This window comes from Bos javanicus, chromosome X (assembly GCF_032452875.1).
Source record: "Bos javanicus breed banteng chromosome X, ARS-OSU_banteng_1.0, whole genome shotgun sequence".
In the NCBI taxonomy this organism is placed as follows: domain Eukaryota; kingdom Metazoa; phylum Chordata; class Mammalia; order Artiodactyla; family Bovidae; genus Bos; species Bos javanicus.
In genome coordinates, this window is record NC_083897.1 from 56,772,970 (window position 1) to 56,800,029 (window position 27,060).

At 39.9% G+C, this 27,060-nt stretch overlaps 1 protein-coding gene across 1 annotated transcript; it reads right to left on the bottom strand.

The window, feature by feature from the left end:
- Positions 1–3,340: 3,340 nt before the first annotated feature.
- Positions 3,341–7,055, bottom strand: LOC133243004 (uncharacterized). Its single transcript, XM_061409341.1, has 3 exons — positions 5,484–7,055; positions 4,528–4,726; positions 3,341–3,555 (listed from the first exon to the last, which is right to left on the bottom strand). The coding sequence occupies exons 1-2, from the start codon at positions 6,088–6,090 to the stop codon at positions 4,569–4,571; spliced, it is 765 nt and encodes a 254-aa protein (XP_061265325.1). The 5' UTR covers positions 6,091–7,055; the 3' UTR covers positions 3,341–3,555; positions 4,528–4,568.
- Positions 7,056–27,060: the final 20,005 nt, after the last annotated feature.

A 27,060-nucleotide genomic window follows, 5' to 3' on the forward strand; every position in this document is an offset into this window, starting at 1 on the left:
AGAGAAAGAGAGCTAAGTTTTAGGTGCCTCTTAGAATAGTTTTAAACTGATTTTCTTCATGGATTTGGTGATGAGATCAATTCCTCATCTAAGCACACATAAACCATTGCTTAGACTTCTACGAAATGTAAATTTCACGCCTCAAAAGCTATGCTATAATACTACGTGATTCATATCACAGAGGACTTAAGAATACCACATTTCACAAAACATCATTTTCCAAGAGTCCTGCCATGTTAGAGTTTTGAATGTGTACTCCTTTGTATTCCTTGGAGTTACAAGCATCTGAAAATAGGGGGCTTAGAGGACAGTGATTCTTCATCACTAACTGCATTATCATTAAAATATCCCTAAGTGGTAACAGAAAATCGTTTCCATCTCTGGCACCCACCATACCCCTTTCTTTTTCTCCCAATGGTAATCTCCCTGGAAGTGGAATAAAGGAGAGTTTTGGATCACATCCTTTGAGAACATGGAGCCATAACCAAGGAAAATATCAAAACAGCCTAACCTTTCCTGGCTGAGACAGATAGGTACAAGACAGGTCTTATCCTAAAGAAGCCCCAAATTTTCAAGGTTGAAGGACTCAGTGAGAATATATTCAATACATGTGAAAATAGGGAAACCCACAAACACCCAGAGTAACAGGAAAGGGTTTGTCCCTGACCTGATTTAGGGACCATCTCTCAGAGACCCAGAGAAGCCCGATATGTTAGAGCTTCAGCAACCTTCAGTGAAGCAAGGCTGAGGTTCCTCCCTCACCATGAGAGGCGTCACGTACATCTATGTGGATAATGTGGCCCACTTGTCCTGTTGCCTGTATACAAAGCCACCACCTCTTAGATTCCTCTCAGTCCTGAGAGTATAGCACTGACTGTGCCACTCAACCCTTAGAAGCACAGACTCAGTGAAGAGGAACACACAGGCCTCTTGGGGCTGGGGACATGGGGCCACTTGGGGAGTAAATTCAGGGCCCTAGGTACCTGGACCATAATGAGAGGCAGGGACACGGACTCAAGAGTATGCACCAAAAAAGGCTTATCTCAAAAAGAGGTGTTTTTTGTTTATAGTGAACCTCCAAAAATTCTGAAGCCCACATAAGGGCCTTTCATATTAACTACGGCTATACATGGGTGGCTCAGTGTTAAGCAATTGCCTGCAATGCAGGAGACCCATGAGATGCAGGTTCAATCCCTGGCTCGGGAAGATCCCCTTCAAGAGGAAATGACAACTCATTCCAGTATTCTGAATGGGCCAGTGAGACACTCCTATGGACAGAGGGGCCTGGAGGCCTACAGTCCACAAGGTTGCAAAGAGTTGGACATGATTGAATTACATTACATTAACTATATTAGCACAGAAATACACACTCACACACACACACACACACACACACACACTCCTAGAAAGGCAAGAGCCAAACAACCAATCTGAAGCCTTTCAAGGGACACTACATGGATAAATTTCTACTTGGACTGTTACTTCATTAAACAACAATGAAAAAAGGTCTTGTGCCTTTTTTCTTTGTTCTAGCCATAAGTAATACTCTGTGATAATACATTTTTAAATGACAAAACCAGAGTCATGGAAAAGGGTTGTGGATACCTTATACTAACTTCACTTTAACAAACCTTATCAAGCACCTATGAAGAAGAAACTACAATGCTTTAGAAGAGACGAATAGAAGCCTATAAGTTCAGAAGCTCACACTTTAGGGAGTCGGGGAGAAACATTAATAAATAATGTTCATATACTCAAGGATATGAGATGAACTAACACAGAAAATAGGAAAAGGTATTGCTGCTAACTAGCGAGCATTCAAGTGGCCTGAACTAAATACAGAAATAAGGCCTTCTACCCCAAACCCCTGGTACTCTCCTCTGATCCTCTCTACTCTGCTCAAATAGCACTTTACAGTTTTCCTTCAGTAAGTTCCAGATATTAGGCCCATTTTGCCTTTCAATTTTCTTTAGAGGCGATATTTCAGACCTAGACAAAGGTACAGAGATTACTACACCCGTGCAAACATCGCTCATCTTAAAAACAAAAGATTACAAATAAAATTTAAACCCATTATACCTCTCCCCAGTTGAATTCTCCCTCTATTGAATAAGATTTAACCACTGTCCTAAATAAGGTTATTGTTTTCATACACACCTTTCTGCATGCTACATATGTATGCATCACTCCTATGTATACCTTTTACTACAAATATATGAACCTATAATCAATATAAGAACTGTTGCATCTTTTTAAACTTCACATATGTATGGTATCATAATGCCTTTACCCTTTCAGAAGGGTACCCTTTACCCTTTATCTATCTGTCGCTTCCACCCCTGAATCTTGGCCCCATGCTATAAGCTGTATTTTGTCCCCCTAAAAAGATATGTTGAAGTTTTACCCCTTGAACCTGTAAATGTGACATTCTTTGGAACTAGGATATTTGCAGGTGTAACAGTTAAGATGAGGTCATACTGGATTAGGGTGGGTCTTTAATTCAGTATGACTGATATCCTTATGAGAAGAGAAAGGACAAAGAAACAGACAGGGGAAAACGCTATGTGACGATGGAGATGCCAACGACTGACAGCAACCACCAGAAACCAGGAGAGAGGCATGAAACAGATTCTCCCTCAGAGCCTCTGGAAGGGACCACCCTTGCTGATACCTTGACCTCAGACTTCTGGCCTCCAGAACTGAGAATGTATTTCTGTTGTTTTAAGCCATCTGGTTTGTGGCAATTTGTTACGGTAACCTTAGGACACTAACACACCCCTCTTTGTGTCTCAAGCCCCTGAGAATTCTAGTGTCTTCCTAAGTCCAGATCTTACCACCCTGTTTAGTTTACCTGCAACAGTACCAAGTCAGTGAATTAAGGATGATCCTGCAGTGGGTGTAGTAAACCTTTCCCCCACTGCTCTAAAGCAGTGGTTCTGAAACTTCACTGTGCTTCAGTAGCACCTGGAGGACTGTAAAACCCTGATGGCTAGCGGCCTACCCTCAGAATTTCCAACTCAGTAGGTCTGGAGCAGGGTCTGAGAATGTGCATTGCAAACAAGTTTCCAGCTGATGCTGATGCTGCTGTTCCAGGGAAGCTAGGTCATCCATCAGTTCCTTTCAATAAAATATAGTAGAGGCTAGGGCACCATCACACAAATTATTTACAATCTTATATTTTAATTTATTTGGGGCTGCAATAAAAGGATTTAAAACAGGCTTGACAAATACCAGAAAGAAATTGCTTTCAGTGACAGTAAGGTGGGCCAAAATAAATAGAACAATGATAGATTTGAGTCAGTGGTATTTATGTGAAAAAAAAAAAAAAAACAACTACGGCTTATTACTTTCAAACAAGCTTTTATTTCCAATGTGAACAATACTATCAAATTATCTGTAAAAGGTAAGAGTAAAGTCAGATGTCAGTAGTTAGTATCACTTTGGGGCATTGAAACTTTGAAACAAAATTAGTATTTCAGGCTAATGTAAACAAGAATATCCATGAAGAACAGATTCATCTTTTCTTTTGCTGTCTGCTTTTTCTATGCCTTCCCACTGTAGGATGAAATAAGAGCCAGTTAACAATTGTACCTCAATAACATGCAGTGACTTTCTAAATATGAGTCAACACTATGTACATCTATTTTCTTAATGTTTTCTTCTTGTAACCCAGACCCTTGGTGATCAGGGTGCACATCATTGCTCATGCAATACTTATCTCCCTCTTGCCCACCACTATAAATGCTTGCTGATTCCTTGAAAGGCCACACTGTGATTTAAATAAGTCATTCCCCCTAAAAAACTAGTGTTCCCTTGCACAAATCATCAATCCCTTATATTTCCAGACCTTCAGTTTCCACATGTGTAAAACGAGGATGAGGCTTTACCAAACATGCACATGCATGAAAACTAAGAAAGAGTGAGAGAGTGAGTGAGAGAGACTAAAAGATGAATGAATAGAGGAAAGAGAAACAAAGATATAATTACCACTTCAGTGACAACCAAAAATAATACTGAGACTAGTTTTCTTTTCTTTTGAATAAAAAATCTAAATTGAACTAATATTTGTGAATTAATCCTGAAATGCAGTTCTCTTGAAACCCTTAACATCTTACTACTTTGTAAGGAATCGCTTTCTCAAAGTCATGGTCAGTACACGAGACTACAATTCTGTGGCCAGGTGATGATGACACAGCTAATGCATGGCCTAGTCACTTTAGCTGCTGCTTCTGGTGACTATTCTCTAAACAAGCACTGGTCTCCATTTCCAGGTCTGATAAATTCCCCATCTGTAGTAGTCTTAAAGCAACAGGACAAAGGACTTGTGGCTATAAATGAAATACATTTCAGAACATACTGCCTCCTACATTATCTAGAATACATTACTAAAAATAAACTGTTTTTCCAAAATTAAATTTCAACAATTTTCTTATTTACTTTACAGAAGAAAAATTAAAAATATAAAGCTGTTAGTAACAGGTATGTGTCAGGAATGGTTATGTCGTACTAAAGCCTATACAACAATACCTGTATTATCCAGAGCTGCTCTTTGCTGAGACCACATCCATTTAGAGTCCTTCAGGTTTTTCATTTCCATCCTCTTCCTCTTCATCAGTGTTTTCATACTGATCCTCACCCTCATCATTAGGGCAGAATGATGCAGACATTGGGGTCAAAAGTTGGCAGGGAAAATATCCCAACTTAAAACCAGCAGCAGAGTCTAGGCCTGAGAGAAGAGAAATAGGTTTAATGAAAGAAACAACAAATAATACCTGGATACATTTCTAGCCCCCCATCATGTCTGCTGCTTGACAATTTTCACAAATGTTTTTCCCCTCTTTCCAGTAGATCGGTACACAGATCTCTCTGATTATTTCTGGCCCCTGTGGAGAAGGGATCCAAATCATTTGATACTGATACCATTTTGTATGTGTTTGTCGGAGCTTCAATGGAAAAAAATGTTTGTTTGACTTAAAGACAAATTCTATGGGGACACTCACAGATTCCTCAATTGCTGAAAAGTGCCCCTGTGCTATGTCATCATTTTCTCAGATCCTCCTACCAAGAATATTCACATTTGTTAAAGCCGTTGACCAACAGGGAGGGATGCCACTTGTTTGCCTCTAGGTTGGGAGAAGGCAGCATGCTGTTTCTCGAGACCATGAAGGTCTCCAGAACTGGGCTTCCACTTGTGTAAATTGTGCCCGGAGGTTTTTGAGAGTTCTGACCCACTCCGTGACTGCTAGAGACCTACCTGCCTTTGAGCTCAATGGCCCCACAAGGGCCTGAAGGCTCAGCCACCACTTGCCCGCCTCAGCCCCTCCGGGATCACAGGCCTCAGCCTCCCAGTCTCAGAGGCAGCAGTCAGGGCTTCCTCGCCCAGAACTCGGCCTCCACTGCTGGTTCCTTTGTCTTCTAGGATGCAACCCCCTCCGCAGGATCCCACAGCTCCCAGGGTGTATCGCCCTCCAGTGGGTACTCACCCTGTAAGACTCTGCCTCCCTCTCCCAGGTCTTCCTGCTCCTGAGGAGGCACCGGACCTTCTCCAGCGTCCGAGGGTGGCTGGGAGCAGCCCCTGGCCATCAGGCGGTCAGCGTGAGGCCAGAGCAGGACATGTCTGTTGTTACGGAAATTGCGTAGAAAGGAGTCGAGGTGACCCTGGAACAGGGGCCCAAACGTATCCATGCAGAATCCAAGGCCTGCAACCACTGCCGCACCCTCCTGCTCATTCTCGTCCTCCTCTTCCTCGCCCTCTCCAGACAGGTGCTCCTCCTCCTCCACGTCCTCCAACTCGAAATCGATCTCACCCTCTTCCTTGTCCTCCTGCATCTCTACATCTTCCTCCATCTCCGACTCCTCTAACGGCTCTCTACCACATTCCTCTTCCACTGCAGCCTGTGGCCAACCCTGCTCCCCGGGAAGGGCTCTGGAGACCTCCAAGGAAGCCAGAAGAGCCGTGGCCTCCTCGACTCCTTCCGTCCCCTCGCAAGCAGATGCTTGGACCCCAAGGAGACTGGGGTCGTGGCCCGCCCCGCCACCAGCTCTATCCGGGCCACCTGGGATCCAGTCGTGCTCCTCTGTGGCAGACATGGCAGGAGAGACGTGCCAGACAGTGATCCTCCTGCAGTGCGGTCTGTGGGGAAGATGGCGGCCGCCGGGCTGAGCGTTGCGCTGAGGAGACGCTGTTGGCAGTGGGACCGCAGGGTGGGGGTGGGGACAGCAGAGACGTCGGCTGCACAGGGAACAGGAGTCTGCGAGTTGCTGGTGTGGGCCCCACAACAGGAATGGTGAGGGGGTGGCCCACAGACCGGCCCACCAAGACCGAAGCTGAGCTGACCGCAGTCAAGGCGGGAAAGACCCTGATGGGCTGGCGACGGTAGGTGGAGCTGGAAGGGTCAACCGCGACCACTTCCTCCAGCGCCAGCTCTAAGCTCATTTGCCAGGAGGCAAAGATTGGCATGACCGCCGTCCAATGAGTGATCAAGGCTTTCAGATTGCATGCAAGCCTTCCAGCACCAGGTCATACTTTGAGCCCACAGGAGTCCCTTCCTTTCCATTGCTGCTGCTGCTGCTGCTAAGTCGCTTCAGTCGTGTCCGACTCTGTGCGACCCCATAGACGGCAGCCCACGAGGCTCCCCCATCCCTGGGATCCTCCAGGCAAGAGTACTGGAGTGGGTTGCCATTTCCTCCTCCAATGCATGAAAGTGAAAAGTGAGTGAAGTCGCTCAGTCGTGTCCCACTCCTAGCAACCCCATGGACTGCAGCCTACCAGGCTCCTCCGTCCATGGGATTTTCCAGGCAAGAGTAGTGGAGTGGGGTGCCATTGCCTTCTCTGTCCTTTACATTGTACCCTTGCAAAAGCAAAATGGCAATGTCCCTATAGGCAGCAGCACCCTGGGGTATGGGAAGCTGGGTGTGATCCCCAGTTGCCACCTTGTGTCAGCTCAGGTCATCAGAGATACACTTATTTTAAAAACTTCATAAAGGCTTGAGAAAGAACATCAAAGGTAAGAGATGGAGAAATTGGAAAACATAAACTGAATTAAACGGGAGCACTGAACATGAAATAGAAAAAAATGAAACAAACTAGATAAAACTAAAAGATTATCATTATGGTCCAGTTGATTTTAAGCATGGCTGCTCATTAGCAACATATCTATAGCTTTGGAGAATAAAAGCAATACCTTGGCATTTTTCAAAAAATTCTAAGATAATTCTGATATGTGTCAGGTTTTTCTCTTAAATGGTAGCTTTGGTGATATAGAATTCTACTACTTTTGTGTTGACCACTCATGGTACAATGGTATTAAGTGAATAATAGTTACTCAGTAGTACATATAATATATATTTTAGAAAACGTATTAATGTTTGCCTAACTAAAAAATTTATGACATTTTGATTCCACTTGTTTGACTTAGTATGAATAGAATGCTAGATTTCTAATTTAAAAAAAAGATGAGCAACAACCAACAAAGTTTTACTATATAACACTGGGAACTGTAGTCCCTTTGTCAATCTCTTGAAATACCTATAATAGAAAATAAACTGAAAAATAATATATGTGTATATGTATAACTGAATCACCTTGCTCTGCACCTGAAACTTTGTAAGGCAACTATACATCAATAATATATATGCTATGCTAAGTCACTTCAGTCGTGTCTGACTCTGTGAAGCCCCATAGACAGCAGCCCACCAGGCTCTCCTGTCCCTGGGATTCTCCAGGCAAGAACACTGGAGTGGGTTGCCATTTCCTTCTCCAATGCATGAAAGTGAAAAGTGAAAGTGAAGTTGCTCAGTCGTGTCTGACTCTTAGCGACCCCATGGATTGCCCCTAACAGGCACCTCCATCCAAGGGATTTTCAAAGCAAGAGTACTGGAGTGGGGTGCCATTGCCTTCTCTGATAATGTGTGTATATATATATACACACACACACATATATATATATATATATGTGTGTGTGTATAATATATATATATATATATATACATATTATATTTATTTTCTTTATATATATTTAAATATAAAGAAAAAAAGATAAAGTGTATAGATCACATATGAGCAACTGTTTCAACCTCCTGTGAGAGACAGAAGGAGAATTTGGAGGTTTTAATGTTGCTAAAATTACTTAGAGAAGAACATAGAAGTTGACATAGATGCCTCGAGAATGGAGACTGGAGAGTGGAAGGAGTAAAAATAGGAGCTGAAAAGGGATTCATCAGGGCTCCCCAATTCACTTCAAGGCTCCGAGAAATGAAGAGAGACTTCTTTTCAGGACTGGGCTGATCACCTGCTCTACACTAAACAGTGACACACCCTCCCAAATGCATATATTTAAATGTTTACCCACTCCATCCCCCAGGTGACGGTATTTGGGAGTTATGGCCTTTAGTAGGAGACACAGTGAAGATAATCAACCTTGCCCTATATAGAACTCATGCATTATAGATTTCACCCCTTATACCGGCCTTGTTTTGTTTTACCTAACTCATACTCAGTATTTTCAATGGGGATAGTCCATTGGGTCCCAAGCTGTCAAGCCCATTTCTAAGTGTCAAAGACTCAATTTAACTTTATGAGCCATATGTCCGAGTGCCTATGCCCACTAGGGGCTATTTTAGGAGAATGGCTGCTATGATCTGGAGCACTGAAACACCACAATCATAAAATTCTTGAGGCAAATACATCTATTGGGTCTCTTCAGTAGCTCCCTTAACACTATAGGGGCATCTTTTAAAAATTTAGGGATATCTTCAAGTATTCCTCTATTTCGTTCCCCGGTATTATGTTCAAAGAGTTTTCCTAAAGCATGCATTTCAGCATTTGCTGAAAATTGAAAGTGAAAGTCACTCAGTCATGTCATGTCCGACTGTTTGCGACCCCATGGACTACACAGTCCATGGAATTCTCTGGGCTAGAGTACTGGAGTGGGTAGCCATTCCCTTCTTCAGTGGAGCTTCCAAATCCAGGGGTCAGACCCAGGCCTCCCATATTGCAGGAGGATTCTTTACCACCTGAGCCACAAAGGAAGCCCAGCATTTGTTGAAGTCAATTCCCAATCTATTTGCAGAAGTCTTAAGCCAATAAGCACTTTTTATGTTTAAAAATATTATTGCACTATTGTGGTGAATGTCCCAGGCATTTAGTACGTTCACAATGCTTCTCAGCCATTCTCTCTGTTGTGCCTAAATAAATCATCACTCCTAAAGGAAACCCCATGCCAGTAATCACTCCTTTTCCATTTCCCCCTCACTGCTCTGATAACTACTCTGATAACCAGGCTCTGGTAACTACTAATCTTCTGTTTCCCTCTATGAACTTACATTTTCTAAATGGCTGAGAGAAATAAAATCCTACAATATGTGACCTTTTGTGTCTGGCCTCTCTCATTCCTTTTTGCTGCTGAATGCTATGCCTGTGTACAGAGGGTCACTTTTGTTTATGAATGTGAAACAAGTTGAGGACAAGTTGGTGGATCCTTGGGATGTTTCCCATTTGGGTTCCCATTTCGGTTAGGGCTGCTATGAACATGGGGATAGAACTTTTTGTTACCTTTTGTTTGAACAAATACTTCTAATTCTTTGGCTTATATAGATAATAGTGGAATTGATGAGACAACCATAAGGCTTTTACCTTTTTCAGGAACTTTCAGTCTCTTTTTTACAGCTACTTGCTGTTGTTCAGTTGTTCTGCCCCTCAGTTGTGTCTGACTTTTTGCAATCCCATGGACTGCAGCATGCCAGGCTTCCCTTTCCTTCACCATCTCTCAGAGTTTGCTCAAACTCATGTCCATGGAGCTGGTGATGCCATCCAACCGTGTCGTCCTCCGTTGTCCCCTTCTCCTCCTGCCTTCTATCTTTCCCAGCATCAAAGTCTATTCCAATGAGTTGGCTCTTCGCATCAGGTGGCCAAAGTATTGGAGCTTCAGTTTCAGCATCAGTCCTTCCAGTGAACATTCAGGGTTGATTTCCTTTAGCATTGACTGGTTTGTTTTCCTTGCAGTCCAGGGGACTCTCAAGAGTGTTCTCCAACACCGCAGTTTGAATGCATCAATTCTTCAGTGCTCAGCCTCCGTTATGGTCCAACTCTCACGTCCATACATGACTACAGGAAAAACTTTGTCTATATGGACTTTTGTCATCAAAGTAATGTCTCAGCTTTTTAATTCACTGTCTAGGTTTGTCATAGCTTTTCTTCCAAGTAGCAAGCGTCTTTTAATTTCATGGCTGTAGTCACCATCTGCAGTGATTTTGGAGTCCAAGAAAATAAATCTGTCACCGTTTCTATTGTTTCCCCATCTATTTGCCATTAAGTGATGGGACCAAATGCCATGATCTTAGTTTTTTGAGTGTTGAGTTCTAAGCCAACTTTTTCACTCTCCTCTTTCACTTTCATCAAGAGGCTCTTCAGTTCCACTTTGCATTCTGCCATAAGTGTGGTGTCTTCTGCATATCTCAGGTTATTGGTATTTCTCTTGGTAGTCTTGATTCCAGCTTGTCCTTCATCCAGTCCAGCATTTCCCATGATGTATTCTGCATATAAGTTAAATAAACACGGTGACATTATACAGCCTTTATGTACTCCTTTCCCAATTTAGAACCAGTCAGTTATTCCATGTCTGCTTCTAACTGTTGCTTCTTGACCTACATATAGGTTTTTCAGGAGGCAAGTAAGATGGTCTGATATTTCTGTCTCTTTAAGTTTTTCTATAGTTTCTTGTGATCCACATAAGGAAAGGCTTTAGCATAGTCAAAGAAACATAAGTAGACGTTTTTCTGGAATTCTTTCTATGATCCAATGGATGTTGGCAGCTTAATCTCCGATTCCTCTGCCTTTTGTAAATCCAGCTTGTAAATCTGGAAGTTCTTGGTTCACATACTGTTGAAACCTAGCTTGAAGGATTTTGACCATTACCTTGCTAGCATGTGAAATGAGTGTATTTGTGTGGTAGTTTGAACAGTCTTTGGCATTTCCCAACAGTAAGGTACAGGGATCCCAATGCCTCTACATCCTCATAAATATGTTTTATTTTTCACTTAAAAAAAAAATCTACTTACGCATCTCTTTTTTGTGACATCATGTGGTGGCTTTTCCTTGTATTTCCTTAATGACTAATGATGTTAAGCTTATTTTCACGTCCTTATGGCACATTTGTATATCTTGCTTGGAAAAATTTGTATTCACATTCTATGCTCATTTCTCACTCAGATTCCTTGGCTACTTGTTGAGTTGTAAATGTTTTTCATGTGTTCTGGATACTAGACCTTTATTACATATATGCATACCACAAGATTCTTATCCTATTTTCTAGGTTGTGCTTTCACTGTCTTATTAATGTTCTTTGATATAGAAATATTTTTGATTTTTATGAAATTCAATATATTGTAAAGTAATTAACCTCCAATTAAAATAAATAGATTAAAAAATACATAAATATATATGTGTATAAATAAATTTTAAAAAGAAAAAAAAATTCAGTGTATCTGTTTCTTCTTTTGTTACTTATGCTTTTATCATCATATTTACGAATCCATTGCCAAATGAAGGTTATGAAGATTTACCCCTTCTGAGGACTGAATTATGGGCCCCCCATATTTCCACATGTTTAATGTCTAAGCCCCATTACTTCAAAATGTGGTTGTTTTTGGTGACAGGACCTTAAGGTCAGCAGAGGTCATATGGTTAGACCCTAATGAGTCTGACTGGTATCCTAGACAAAAATATACTTGGTGACAGGAAGACACACCAGAGATGGGTATACACTGGAGGAACGATCATGTAAGGATGCAGGGAGAAGCTCGCCATCTGCAAGCCAGGAGAGCCCTCACAAGAAACCAAACCTGCTCACACCTTGTTCTTGGACTTCTAGTTTCCAAAGGTGTCAGCAAATAAATTTGTGCTGTTTAAGCGATCGGTCTGTGGTATTTTGTGATAGCAAGCCCAGCAATCTAATATACCCTTGTATTTGTTCTAAAAGTTTTATGTTTTTAGCTCTTACAGCTAATTCTTTATCCATTTAACGTCTGTATTTGGCATAATGTAAGAGTCCAACTTTATTCTATTGCATATGTATATCCTGCTGTCCTCATACCATTTTGGGGAAAAGATTCCCACTTCTCACCACTTATTGATCTGATATCCCAGGGGAAAATCAATTGAGGGTAGATATCTGGGTTTATTTCCAGACTCCCTGTTCTATTCTGTTGATCTGCATGTCTTTCATTATCTCAGTACAACACCGTCTTGATTACTGTTGCCATGGTACATGGGTTGGATTGAAACTGACACAGGGTAGTGGAATCTTCGAATTTTCTTTTTCAAGATCGTCTTAGCTATTTCTGGTCTCTTGTAATTGCACATGAATATTAGGACCAGCTTTTTTTTTCTGCCAAAAAAGGTCACTGTCATTTTGAAAGTGATTGCTTTTCATCTGTGCTGCTGCTGCTGCTGCTAAGTCACTTCAGTCGTGTCTGACTCTGTGCGATCCCAGAGACGGCAGCCTACCAGGCTTCCCTGTCCCTGGGATTGTCCAGGCAAGAACACTGCAGTGGGTTGCCATTTCCTTCTCCAATGCATGAAAGTGAAAAGTGAAAGTGAAGTCGCTCAGTCGCGTCCGACTCTTAGCAACCCCATGTACTGCAGCCCACCAGGCTCCTCCATCCATGGGATTTTCCAGGCAAAAGTACTGGAGTGGGGTGCCATTGCCTTTTCCGTTTCATCTGTAGACCTCATTATATAAGATTCCCATCTGTATGTTAAGACCTCAAATTTTCAATGCTGCCTTAATGCCTTTGAGACTCGTATTACTCCACTGGCCCTACTCTGCTTTCTCCTGCTCTCACCTGCAATGTCCCCTTCCTTGTGGGAAGACTACCCCACTCAGCTGATTCTCCCCTGTCAAGCAGACTAGCTGTACTGCACCCATTCCCCCAGCCACCAAGTTGTACTTCCCTGCCAGCCAGTGCAATATTCCAATAGGACAGTCATCTCCTCGTGTGGGAACGTGGGTGTGTCCCATCCTCTTGTTACTACAACATTTATTTCCCATGGTCCCTGCAGGTGAACTCTCCTGTTAAGTCCCACACCCTCATTGTCCTGCTTGGCGTTTCCTGTTGCCACCCGCCCCCCACCCCTGGCCAGCTGTTAGTCCATGAGACTCACAAACAGCTTGCTGTCCATCTGTCCAGTGTTGCATGCTTGGCCATCTCACACTACTTAGGGTAGAGGATCCCTCCTTTATTAGTGCAGTGGATGAGGGAGATCCCAACCATGATGCTGGACAGCTTTAACTCACTTCTCTTTTGCTAACTAAATGTTTTTCTTTTTTTTTTTTTTAGTTTAAGGTGAAGGCAACCTGGGTTGAAACTGCCAAAGGTGCCTGGATTGTGCTTTGGCTTGTGCCTATTCTGTTGTCTCTCTCAACCTCAGCCATCTCTTCCCACCCTAACTTATTGTTCTAGCACCTGAGGAGGGAACTATGGGTAATTGACTGTATCCTGGCCTGAGTAGTACTGGGTTGCCCCTGGTGCTTGGCCCCTCCCAGCATGCATTCTGAGACTAGGGATCATCGATTAATCCATAGAGTGGAAGCCAAGGGAGTGTTCAGCCAATAGTGACAGGGAGTGCTGATGACATCGTTTCTTAACTGCTCCACGGTCAATTCCCACTTTCTGGGGGGCACCCTAGAGCCTCTGGAGATAAGAATCCCAGTGTAGTGTGTGTAGGCTGGTCACTGCAGACGGATCATGGAATGCAGTAGCAGGTAGATCATGGGGCAATCATCCAGAAAGGAGCCCACAGGGCAGGTTCAGGTTGGCTTTCTAAAGAGTTGTGGAAAAGCATAGCTCCAGGCCACCCACAATGGAAGAATTGTGAATAATGTTTCCTGGTTGCTTCTCACGTGTGTCCGTGTCAAGCAAGGGTAGCAAACTTTCCTTCTCCTTTGCTGTAACTTCCCTAACACATGTGATTTTCTCGGCGGTGTGCTCTACAGATGTTAATTAGTTCTAGCGGTTCCTTCCTTAATTTCATTATTGGTCTTCTGTCTGTCTGCCTATCCCTCATTGAAAATAGAGTATTGAAGTCTCCAGGTTTATTGTTTTATGTATTCTGGGAGTCTGTTAGGACTATATGGATGAATAACTGTTACATCTCCCCTTACTGATCCTTTTATTAACACAGAAATCCGTTTTTGGCATTCTGTTTAAAAAAAAAAACACTCTTGTTAAAATCTATTTCATCTGATATCAGTATAGCCACTGCATCTATCACTTTAGGATGATTTGCATGGAATACCATTGTCCATCCTTTTGTTTTCAAAATATCTGTCTTTGGATACAAGGCAAGGCTCTTGTAGATAACATATAGTGGGTAACATTTGTTATTAATCCCCTTTGCCAATCTGTCTTTTCATAGAAAAGTTTTATACATTGGTATTGTGGTGATTACTTCCAAGGAAATATTTTTCCTGACATTTTCTTACTTTCCACATGCCATACCTTTTTGGTTCCTTCATTCCTCAATTACTGTCTTTTTTCTGTGATTAATTGGATTTTTCTAGTGTACAAAGTGACTATCACTCTTTGTCTTTACTTACTTCTTTTTTTTTTTTAAGTTTGGAGCCTTTAAATTTTTTTTGTGTTTATTTTTGGGAGGCTGGGTGGCTATGCTGTGAATTATACTTAGTATCTTAATTTTAGAATAATCAAGTGTGTATTGTAGTGAGATAGTTTTCATAGTATTCTAAACTCTGCTTCTTCCCAGCTGCGCTATATTCCCTTATTTAGTTATTGTGACAAATATCATGTTTGTACATGGTTTGCACTAACGGTTTTATGGTTACTGCTTTATACATCTCTATTTTAAATCAACATACAAAGAGGAGAGCAAAAAGAGAAGTTACAGGGATTTCCCTGGTGATCCAGTGTTTAGAATCCGCCTTCCAATGCAGGAGATGAGGGTTCAATCCCTGGTCCAGGAACTAAAATGCCACATGTGGTGGAGCAACTAAGCCTGTGGGCCACGCCTCCTGATCTGCATGGTCTGGAGCCCGTGTGTCACAACTAGAGAGAAGCACTCATGATGCAACAAAGATCCTGCTGCAATGAAGACCCAGTGAGGCCATTAATAAATAAATGATTTTTTTACAAAAAGAAGAGTCAGAAAGAAACCCCAAATGCAGTAATTCTGGCGTTTGCAGTAATGCTGTGCATAATCTGTGCAGTTCCCTTGACCTTTGTGGTTTATTTCTTCACATTCCTCCAAATAGGTGCCCACTGTTGTGTCACTTCACCCTGAAGGACTACTTTATTATTTTCTGTCCAGCAGGCTTACTAGCTGTGTAATCCCTCAGTTTTTGTTTCTCTTGGAATGAATTTATCTACCTTCCATTTCCCACACATATAGAATTCTTGGTTGAAAGAAGTTTTCATTTGTTCATTGTCTGTTTTTTAATATATCATTCCAATGTCACCTGTCCTCTATGGTTTCTGCAGAGAAATTGGCACAAATCTTACTGAGGATTACTTGTACAATGAAGAGTTGTATCTATTGCTTCCAATGATCATACACCATGAATTGTGTGATTCTATTTCTAGTAAAAGTCCAGAAGAGACAAATATATAAAAAAAGCAACTAGTGCTTTCCTATGGCTCAGAGGGTGGAAAATTGAGTGTGTCTGCTAATGGATAAAGGAAGTACTGGAGGAAATGAAATGTTCTGGAATTAGATAGTAGTGTTGATTGTATAATTCTATAAATAGCATAAAAAACCATTGATTTGTACACTTTAAATGGTATACATTATGATAGACTAATTATTTCTCAATAAATTGTTATAAAATGTTATTGATACAGTATAATCATCCATTTAATAGCAATAGATTTGACAATTTAGGTAGATCAAAAAATTCTAAACCTAAGAAAAATGCAACCTTAACCCTAGAATTGATAAAAGCTGAAATAAAAAGCTTCTTTTTGTTAAAAATTTGAATAACTCTTCACAAACTTCCAAATATCCCTCTATTGCCATATATTCACATAGGTGAATTCTATCACATGCTCAAGAAAAAAATAGCATTCATTCTTTAGAAATTTTCAGAAAATGAAGCTGGCATGGGAGGTGATTACTACCCAAGTTGTTAATGAAGTTTATTGACATCTGAAAAGGGCAGTTTTTAAAACCTCAAAATTACACTCAAATGTCATTCTTGAATATAGTCACAAAAATCAACATGGCGATACATAAAATGATAGTACATTATGACAAAGCAGAGATTATCCCAAGACTACAAGATTGGTTTCATGTTTTTAAGAAATCAGTCAATGGCAGTCTTCAACTCCTGTTCCACATACGAGGAGATTGGACGTTGCCACGCCATCCTAACTGCAAGTTAAAAGTTGAACACACTGAAAAGTCAGCAACTCATCTTAGATTCATAGAGAAGAGAGAGCATAGGCCAAACTGCTCCCTGAACATTGGAGAGACAAGTGAATACAGAGAATCCTAACTTAGCAAAGCAAAAATTCAAGGTCAGAAACCTCTGCAGGAACCAGTGGTGTGGACAAGTCTGTGAGTTAACAACCCCAGGATGACCCAGTTATAGGAGTTCTCCACACTTTTGTTTTACCTCTAGGAACTTAGCCAGGTTCTCACAGTACAATAAATATGTCACTGTAAAAACTTCTCATGCTTCCAGCAGGAGAGGAAAAGAGGGGAAACGGAATCATTTTTAAATGTGCCAGGGCACTCCGTTCTTCTTAACAATGTTTGCCCTCATGCTTAGAGCCCAAGCTAACCATGTAAAATTGTGTATAAAGCTCTTGGCTCAAGAAAAGACTGCATACACTTGGATCTGAAGCTAAGAACAATATCAAATAATTTTAGAACTGATCAAACAAGTAGACTACTGTCTAGATCCCACTTTCCTCAGCAGGTGGCCCATATTTGGGCCAGATATGAATAGCACTGCAAAGACTTTGAAATTTTAACTGAGACTGCAAAAAAAATTAGGATAAAAATTTGTGGTCTGAACCTAAAACAAAACTAAACAAACAAACAAAAAATAAACACACTCCTTAGTATTAAGTCAGATACCATGTCTAACAATATAATACTAAAATGTCTAGGATATACTTAAAATTAATTGGTGTATGAAGAACCAGGAAAAAGTTTAAAAGTTACAAGCTAAAGTTCAAACAAGAGAGACAACTTCAGGATGATGCAAGTATTGGAATCACCAGAAAAATATATTAAAGCAGCTATTATAACCATACCACCTGGAGTAATGACTGTTGCTTACAAACTAAACCAAAAATTAAATTCTTAGGGACTTCTTAGGGACTTCTTAGGGACTTCCCTGGTGGCTCAGTGGTAAAGAATCCGCCTGGTAATGCAGGAAACACGGGCTAAATCCCTGATCTGGGAAGATCCCATATGCCTCAGAGCAACTAAGACAATGGGCCACAACTATTTAGCCTGTGCTCTTGACTCCAGGAACCACAACTACTGAATCCCATGTGCTCTAGAGCCTGTTCTTGGCAACAAGAGAAGCCACTGCAATGAGAAGCCCACGCCACTGCAACTAGAGAGTAGCCCCTCCTACTTGCCCTAACTAGAGAAAGCCCCCCTAGCAACAAAGATCCAACACAGCCAAAAATAAATAGATAAGTAAATAAATACCATTCTCTGATCTCTCAACCTCTATACACACACATGAACAAACACACAAATGTAGGCATGCGTGTATACAAATACACATGTATGCATCTAAGTACATGTAAACACATATGTACATATACAAAGAGTTATGCATATATATATCCACAAATATGTATATATTAATATAGATGCAAATGCACAACACACACACACACATTAGAGATCAGTATCAAAGCAAAAACTTCAGCATGCATTTCAGTGTGGCATTGAAACCATCATCAGTCAAATTCAGCCACAACATATGTATGCAGCTTTTCTGAGTATTCAGAGAGTTCCACCAAACTTAGTAGAGACAAATAAAGAGGACATACACAAATGTCATTTTTTCTATGTTATGATCTTTTACTTTTATCTAGTTTGTTTCACTTTTTCTATTTCATATTCAGTGTTCCCATTTCAGTTAGTTTATGCTTTCCAATTTCTCCCTTTCTTCTTTTGTTTGATGGTCTTTCTCAAGCCTTTTTCAAGTGTAGTAGAAAAGCTTTTGCATGCATATGTGTAAATAGTATGTATAATATATATATATATATTTTTTTAACAAAACTTAAGAATTTTTGCCTAACTAAAATTTTTGACATTTTGATTCCACTTGTTTGACTTAGAATGAATAGAATACTACATCTCTAGTTTTAAAAAAAGATATGCAACAAGCAACAAAGGTTTAGGTGGCTCAGATGGTAAAGAATCTGCCTGCAATGTAGGAGACCCAGGTTCGATCCCTGGGTTGGAAAGATTTCCTGCAGAAGGGAATGGCAACCCACTCCAGTATTCTTGCCTGGAGAATCCCATGGACAGAGGAGCCTGGCGGGCTACAGTCTACGGGGTCGCAAAGAGTCGGACAGGACTTAGCGACTAACACTTTCACAGGGAACTATAATCAATAACTTGTAATAACCTATAATAGAAAATAATCTGAAAAATAATATATGTGTATATGTATAACTGAATCACCTTGCTGTGTACCTGAAACGTTGTAAGTCAGCTAAAGTTCAATAAAATACATATATTAAGAAAAAAACCAAATGTAGTCTTTTTTTAAAAATCAGTTTCACTGTGGGTTTTTTCCCTGAAAATGGGATTGTTCAATGCAAGCCATTCTATAACTTGTCATCATTATACAACTTGATATCATCTCATACTTCTTTCTCCAAAGGGATGTGAATGAATACTTACATTCTTCCCTTCAACCTCATCTTCTTAACATCTGTGTTATCATTCTGTTGTTTAGAAAACATATTTTGTATGAATGAAAAACTTTAAAGTTTATTAAGGCTAATTTTCTGATCTAATATAAGGTCTGTCCTGGAGAATGTTCCATGTTCATTTGAGAAGAATGTGTATTCTGCTGCTGAGTAAAGTCCTTTATAGATGTCTGTTAGATCTAACTAATTAATAGCGTTGTTCAAGTCTTCTACTCTCTGGTTGCTCTTCTGCCCAGCTGTTCTATTCATTTGTGAAAGTGGGTTGTTGAAGATTCCAATTATTATTGTTGAATTATGTACTTTGCCTTTAAATTGTGTCAGTTTTTCTTTCATGGATTTTGGCACTCTCTTGTTAGGTGCATTTATATTCATAATTGGTTTGTCTTTTCTATGAATTGGCCCTTTAATCATTATTAATGTTTATCTATTTTTCTATCCTTTAACTTTTAACCTATTTTGAATCTAAGGGGTGTCACTTGTAGACAGCATGTCATTGGATTATTGCTTTTTAATTCTATTCTACAAATACCTAACTTTTCATTGGAAGATTTAGTACATTTATATTAAATATAATTAATGATAGGGTAGGATTTATGTTTACCATTTTGTTCTTTTTGTAAACTATTTTTTATTGGAGTATAGTTGCTTTACAATGTTGCATTAGTTTCTGCTTTTCAGCAAAGTTAATCAGTTATACGTATACATGTGTCCCCTCTTTTTTAGGTTTCCTTCCCATCTATGTCACCACAGAGCACTGAGTAGAGTTCCCTTTGCTATACAGTATATGTTACTGTGTTATACATTAGTTATCTATTTTATACATAATAGTGGATATATGTCAGTCCCAATCTCCCAATTCATTCTACCCTCCTTCTGCGTTGGTATCCATAAGTTTGTCTCTATTTCTGCTTTGCAAATAAGTTCATCAGTATCATTTATTTTGCATTCCACATATAAGTGATTTAATACAATATGTGTTTTTGTCTTTCTAACTTACTTCACTCTGTATGACAGTCTCTAATTCTATCCATGTGTCTGCAAATGGCACTATTTAATTCCTTTTTATGGCTGAGTAATATTCCATTATATATATGCACCACTTCTTCTTTATCCATTCCTCTGTTGATGGACATTTAGGTTGCTTCCATGTCCCGGCTATTGTAAACAGTGCTGAAATGAACACTGAGGTGCATGTATCTTTTTGAATTATGGTTTTCTCTGGGTAGATGCCCAAGAGTGAGATTGCTGGGTCCTATGGCAGTTCTATTTTAGGAGGAAACTCTATATTGTTCTCCATAGTGGCCGCACCAATTTTTTCCTTATATTTTATGTGTTTTGTTCTTTATCCATTTATTTCTTTTTTTAGTAAGCAGATATTTTTATTATACAACTTAATTGCCTTATTGTCAATTTTACTACACTTTTAATTAGCTTTTTAAAAAATGTTGTGGACAACGGTGTGGTCACTCACCTAGAGCCAGGCATCCTGGAGTGTGAAGTCATGTGGGCTTTAGAAACGTTACTATAAACAAAGCTAGTGGAGGTGATGGAATTCCAGCTGAGCTATTTAAAATCCTCAAAGATGATGCTGTTAAAGTGTTGCAGTCAATATGTCAGCAAATTTGGAAAACTCAGCAGTGGCCACAGGTCTTGGAAAGGTCAGTTTTCATTCCAATCCCAAAGAAGGTCAATGCCAAGGGATGTTCTGTACAGCTGTGCTCATTTCGCTTGCTGGTGGGTTTGTGCTTGGGGTCATTCGGGCTGGCCTTCAGCGGTGTGTGGGCTGAGGGCTTCCGGATGGATAGGCTGGGTTTTGAAGAGGCGGAAGGACCGGAGATTGGGTTGCTAATGTCCACTGGATCATGGAGAGGGTGGGATGATTTGGGAGAATGGCATTGAAACATGTATAATATTGTATATGAAACAAATTGCCAGTCCAAGTTCGATGCATGATACTAGTTGCTTGGGGCTGGTGCACTGGGATGACCCAGAGGGATGAAACGGGGAGGGAGGAGGGAGGGAGGTTCGGGATGGGGAACACATGTACACCCGTGGCAGATTCATGTTGATGTATGGCAAAACCAATACAATATTGTAAAGTAGTTAGCCTCCAATTGAAATAAATAAATTTATATTAAAAGAAAAGAAAAAGAATTCCAGGAAAACATCTACTTCTTCTTCACTGATTATACTAAAGCCTTGACTATGTGGATCACAATAAACTGTAGAAAATTCTTAAAGGGATGGGAATGCCAGATCACCTTGCCTGCTTTCTGAGAGGCCTGTATGCTGGTCAAGAAGCAATAGTTAGAACTGTAGATGGAACAAGTGACTGGTTCAGGATTGGGAAATGAGTGGGGCAAGGCTAATTATTGTCACCCTGCTTATTTAACTTCTATACAGAAGTTGGCTTCTATACAGAGTGCATCATGCAAGATGCTGAGCTCGATGAATCACAGGCTAGAATCAAGATTACGAAATATCAATAGCCTCAGATAAGCAGACGATACCATTCTGGTGGCGGAAGGTGAGGAGGAACTGGGGAGCTTCTTGATGAGGGTGAAAGAGGAGAGTGAAGAGGCTGGTTTGAAACTCGGAATTCAAACAGCTGAGATCGTGGCGTTTGGTCCCATCACTTCATGGCAAATAGAAGGAGAAGGTGGGGAAGCGGTGACCGATTTTCTTTTCTTGGGCTCCAGGGTCACTGCAGATGGTGACTGCAGCCATGTGGGTGGAAGGTGCTTGCTTCTTGGAGGGAAGGCTGTGGCAAGCCTAGACAGCATGTTAAAAAGCAGACGTCGCTTTGCCGACAAAGGTTTGTATAGTTAAAGCTATGGTTTTTCCAGTAGTCAAGTATAGATTTGAGAGTTGGAACATAAAGAAGGCTGAGAGCCAAAGAACTGATGCTTTTGAATTGTGGTGCTGGAGAAGATTCTTGAGAGTTCCTCGGACTGTAAGGAGATCAAACCAATCCATCCTAAAGGAAATCAACCCTGAATATTCATTGGATGGACTGATGCTAAAGCTGAAGCTCCAATACTTTGGTTACCTGTTCCAAAGAGTCAACTCTTTGGTAAAAATTCTGGGGCTGGGAAAGATTGAAGGCAAAAGGAGAAATGGGTGGCAGAGGATGAGATGGTTAGATGGCATCACTGACTCAATGCACATGAATCTGAGCAATCTCTGGGAGATAGGCAGGACAGGGAAGCATGGTGTGCTGCAGTCCATGGAAACAGCAAAGATTCAGACAGGACTTAGTGACTGAACAACAAGAACAATGACAACAACAATCCAATAACTTCATTCCTGGATATTTATTTGAATAAAATTTAGACAACTAATTAAAAAGATATTTTTACTATGTTCATTGAAGCCCAATTTACAATAGCTAAGATATGGAAGCAACCTAAGTGTCCATCAACTGATGACTGAATAAAGAAGATGTGTTATATATACACAATGGAATATAACTCAGGCATAAAAAGAGTGAAACCTTTCTATGCGCAACAACACAAATGGACCTAGAGGACATTATGATAAGTGACGTAAGTCAGACAGAGAAAGATGAGGACTGTGTATCGCTTATATGTTAAATATCAAAAACAAAACAAATGAACAAACACAATAAAGCAAAATAGAGTCATAGATAAAAACAACAAATTGGTGGTTGCTTGAGGGAGAAGAGTGGTGGAATAAGTAAATTAAGTAAGAGAGATTAAGAGGTACAAAACTTCCAGTTACAAAAAATTGAGTCACAGGGATAAAAGGCACAGTACAGGAAATATAGTCAATTATACTGTAATATCTTTGTGTGGTGACAGATGGTAACTGGACATATCATGATGGATCATTTGTAACATATAGAAATATTGAATTACTGTGTTGTGTACCTGGAACTAACACAATATTGTGAGTCAATTATACTTCAATTAAAAAATATGTGTATACTGAAACAGGGCATTAAAATGCTAATGATGGCCATCTCTGGGGGGGGGTGAGTTATGGATGATTGTTGATGTTTACTTTATGTTGATTTCTTTTATAATTTTCTAGTTGTCCACAATGAACATGTATGGCTTGTAAAATCAGAAAGAAAGCCAATAAATGTCACTATGAAAACATTTTTAAAATAAAATTTTTTAAAAAGAAGGAAAAAAAATAAAAAAATAAAAAATGTTGTGGAGTATTTTAAAAATAGTTTATTGGTGTATAGTTGATTTACAATGTTAGTTTCAGGTGTATAGCAAAGTGAATCAGTTATACATATATACACATTTTTTTAGATTCTTTGCCCATATAGGCCATTTAGAGTATTAAATAGAGTTCCCTGTGCTATATAGGAGGTCCTTATTAGTTATCTATTTTAGGTACGGTACTGTGTACATGGCATCTGGTCCCATCAGTTCATGGGAAATAGATGGGAAAACAGTGGAAACAGTGTCAGACTTTATCTTTTTGGGCTCCAAAATCACTGTAGATGGTGACTGCAGCCATGACATTAAAAGACACTTACTCCTTGGAAGAAAAGTTATGACCAACCTAGATAGCATACTGAAAAGCAGAGACATTACTTTGCCAACAAAGGTCCGTCTAGTCAAGGCTATGGTTTTTCCAGTGGTCATGTATGGATGTGAGAGTTGGACCATAAAGAAAGCTGAGCGCCGAAGAATTGACGCTTTTGAACTGTGGTGTTGGACAAGACTCTTGAGAGTCCCTTGGACTGCAAGGAGATCCAACCAGTCCATTCTGAAGGAGATCAGCCCTGGGATTTCTTTGGAAGGAATGATGCTAAAGCTGAAACTCCAGTACTTTGGCCACCTCATGCGAAGAACTGACTCATTGGAAAAGACTCTGATGGTGGGAGGGATTGAGGGCAGGAGGAGAAGGGGACGACAGAGGATGGGATGGCTGAATGGCATCACTGACTCGATGAACGTGAGTCTGGGTGAACTCTGGGAGTTGGTGATGGACAGGGAGGCCTGGCGTGCTGCGATTCATGGGGTCGCAAAGAGTCGGACACGACTGAGCGACTGAACTGAACTGTGTACATGTCAATCCAATCTCCCAATTTATCCCTTCCCTCTTATCCTTCTGTTATTTTCTTAATGGTTGCCTTAGGTATCATAATTAATATTTTAGCTAAAGCATTCTAAGATGGAGTAATACCAACATAATTTCGATGGCAAACAAAAGCTTTTAACTCCTAGCATTTTCTCTTTTCTTAAGGGTACTATTGTCTTATAAATTATATCTGTACATATTAGAAACTCATCAATGCAGTTTCATGATCACTTTTTCCTATAGGAAATCATATGAGAAAACGAATCATATGAGAATCACTGAATCATATGAGAAAACAAAAATCTCCATATCCTCTGTCTTTAAATTACTTATCCAGTTACATTTCTTGGTGCTTCTTATCTCTTCATGCAAATTCGGGTTATTTTCTAGGATCCTTTCGTTTCATCTTCAAAGATTCCCTTTCATATTTCTTGTGGGACAGGTCTACTAATGAATCTCTAAGTATTTGTTTATCTCTGAAAGTCCTACTTCTTCTTCAGTTTTGAAGGATAGTTTTTCTAGATATAGATTCCTTAATTCACAATCTTTTTCTTTCAATACATCATTACACTACCTCTGAGTCTTCCTGGATCTTGCTGAGAAGGAAGTATCTCTTATAGGTGATGAGTTGCCTTTTTCTTGTTGCTTTCAAGATCTTCTCTTGGTCTTGGGCTTTGAAAGTTTGATTATACCATGTCCAGCTGTGTCTTTCTCAGAGTGTATCCTACTTGGATGCTACTGAATTTCTTGAGTGTATATATTAATATTTTCAACTATTTTAGTAAATTTAGTGATAATTTCTTCATATACTCTTTCTGCCCATTCCTCTATCTCCTTTATTTCTGAGGCTACCATTATGTGTATGTTGATATGCTTGATTGTTGTCCCATAGATCTGACTCTGTTCTGTTTTCTTCACTTGTTTTACCTTTTCTGTTCCTCAATTTGTATAATGTTAGTAGACCTACCCTAAATCTGCTATTGACCTCCAATGGGAAGTTTTTCATTTCAATTGTTGTACTTTCAATTGCAGAATTTCTATTTTCTTCTTATTCTTTTTTAAAAAATATATTCTTGTTGATATTCTATATTTGGTGAGATACATTTCTCAAATTTAACTTTTATTATGTAGGCATACTTTCCTATACTTATTTGAATATATTTATAACAGTTGATTTAAAGTCTTTATTTGGTAAGTTCAATGTCTAGGCTTCATCAAGGATGGTTTATATGACTGTTTTTTTTGTTTTTTTTTCCTGTTTTCATGAGTCATTCTTAGTTGGTTCTTTTCATCTTTTATATAGTTCTATTGTTTTGACTGTCATTTTTTAAAGTTAGATATTTAAAATAATACATTGTGGAACTTTTCTGGCGGTCCAGTGGTACACCTGCCAATGCAAAGTACATGGATTTGATCCCTGGTCAACGAAGACTACACACCCTTCAGGGCAACTGAAGCCACGTGCAGCAACTGCCAGAGCCCACCAAGCTGCAACTACTGAGCCCATGTGACATAGATACTGAAGCCTGAACACCCTAGAGCATGTGTTATGCAACAAAACGAATCCATTGCAATGAGAAGCTCATGAGCTGCAGCTAGAGAGTATCCCGCACTTGCCACAGCTAGTGAAAGCCTGTGAGAAGCAATGAAGACTCAGCATAGCCAAAAATAAAAATAGATAATAATAAATTTAAAAAACATTGTGGAAACTCCATCAAAAAATGGGCCAAAGAACTAAACAGACATCTCTCCAAAGAAGACATACAGATGGCTAACAAACACATGAAAAGATGCTCAACATCACTCATTATCAGAAAAATGCAAATCAAAACCACAATGAGGTGCCATCTCATGCCAGTCAGAATGGCTGCCATCAAAAGGTCTACAAACAATAAATGCTGGAGAGGGTGTGGAGAAAAGGGGATACTCTTGCATTGTTGGTGGGAATGCAAACTAGTACAGCCACTATGGAGAAGAGTGTGGAGATTCCTTAAAAAACTGGAAATAGAACTGCCATATGACCCAGCAATCCCACTGCTGGGCATATACACTGAGGAAACCAGAGTTCAAAGAGACACGTGTACCCCAATGTTCATTGCAGCACTGTTTACAATAGCTAGGAATGGAAGCAACCTAGATGCCCATCGGCAGATGAATGGATAAGAACGTTGTGGTTTATATACATAATATGTGTTATACATAATACACAGCTATTAAAAAGAACACATTTGAGTCAGTTTTAATGAGGTGGATGAAACTGGAGCCTATTACACAGAGTGAAGTAAGTGAGAAAGAAAAACACCAATATAGTGTATTAATGCATATATATGGAATTTAGAAAGATGATAATGACAACCCAATGTGCAAGACAGCAAAAAAGACACAGATATAAAGAACAGACTTTTGGACTCTGTGGGAGAAGGCGAGAGTGGGATGATTTGAGAGAATAGCACTGAAACATGTTTATTACCATATGTGAAATAGATGACCAGTCCAAGTTCTATGCATGAAACAGGGCACTCAGAGCTGGTGCACTGGGATGATCCAGAGGGATGGGATGGGGAGGGAGGTGGGAGGGAGATTTGGGATGGTGGGACACGTGTACACTTGTGGCTGATTCATATCAATGTATGGCAAAACCCACCACAATATTGTAAAGTAATTAGCCTTTAATTAAAATAAATAAATAAGTAAGTAAGTAAGTAACCTTATAAACATCTCCTTATGATAAAGGGACACTGTGTGTATTGAGCACCAGTGAGGACTCTCAATAAGAGATGAGACAATTACACACCTACTTTACTCACTTGGAAGTCATAATGGAGATCTTAACTTTGGCAAAGGATGAAATGATCCATGTGTTTTAGTCAAAAATATCCTTTATTAATTTCTTATAGTAATAGGGATTTGGGAATTCTTGCCCATAGCAGAGTATGAAGGTAGGAATCCATAGTAATAAGATGAGAAACATTCATCAAAATGGTGGAGAAAGAAGTTGTGGAGGTCACCTCTCCCCATGAACATACCAAATACATCTACGTGTGGGACAATTCTCACTGAAAACTAATTGGAAACTGG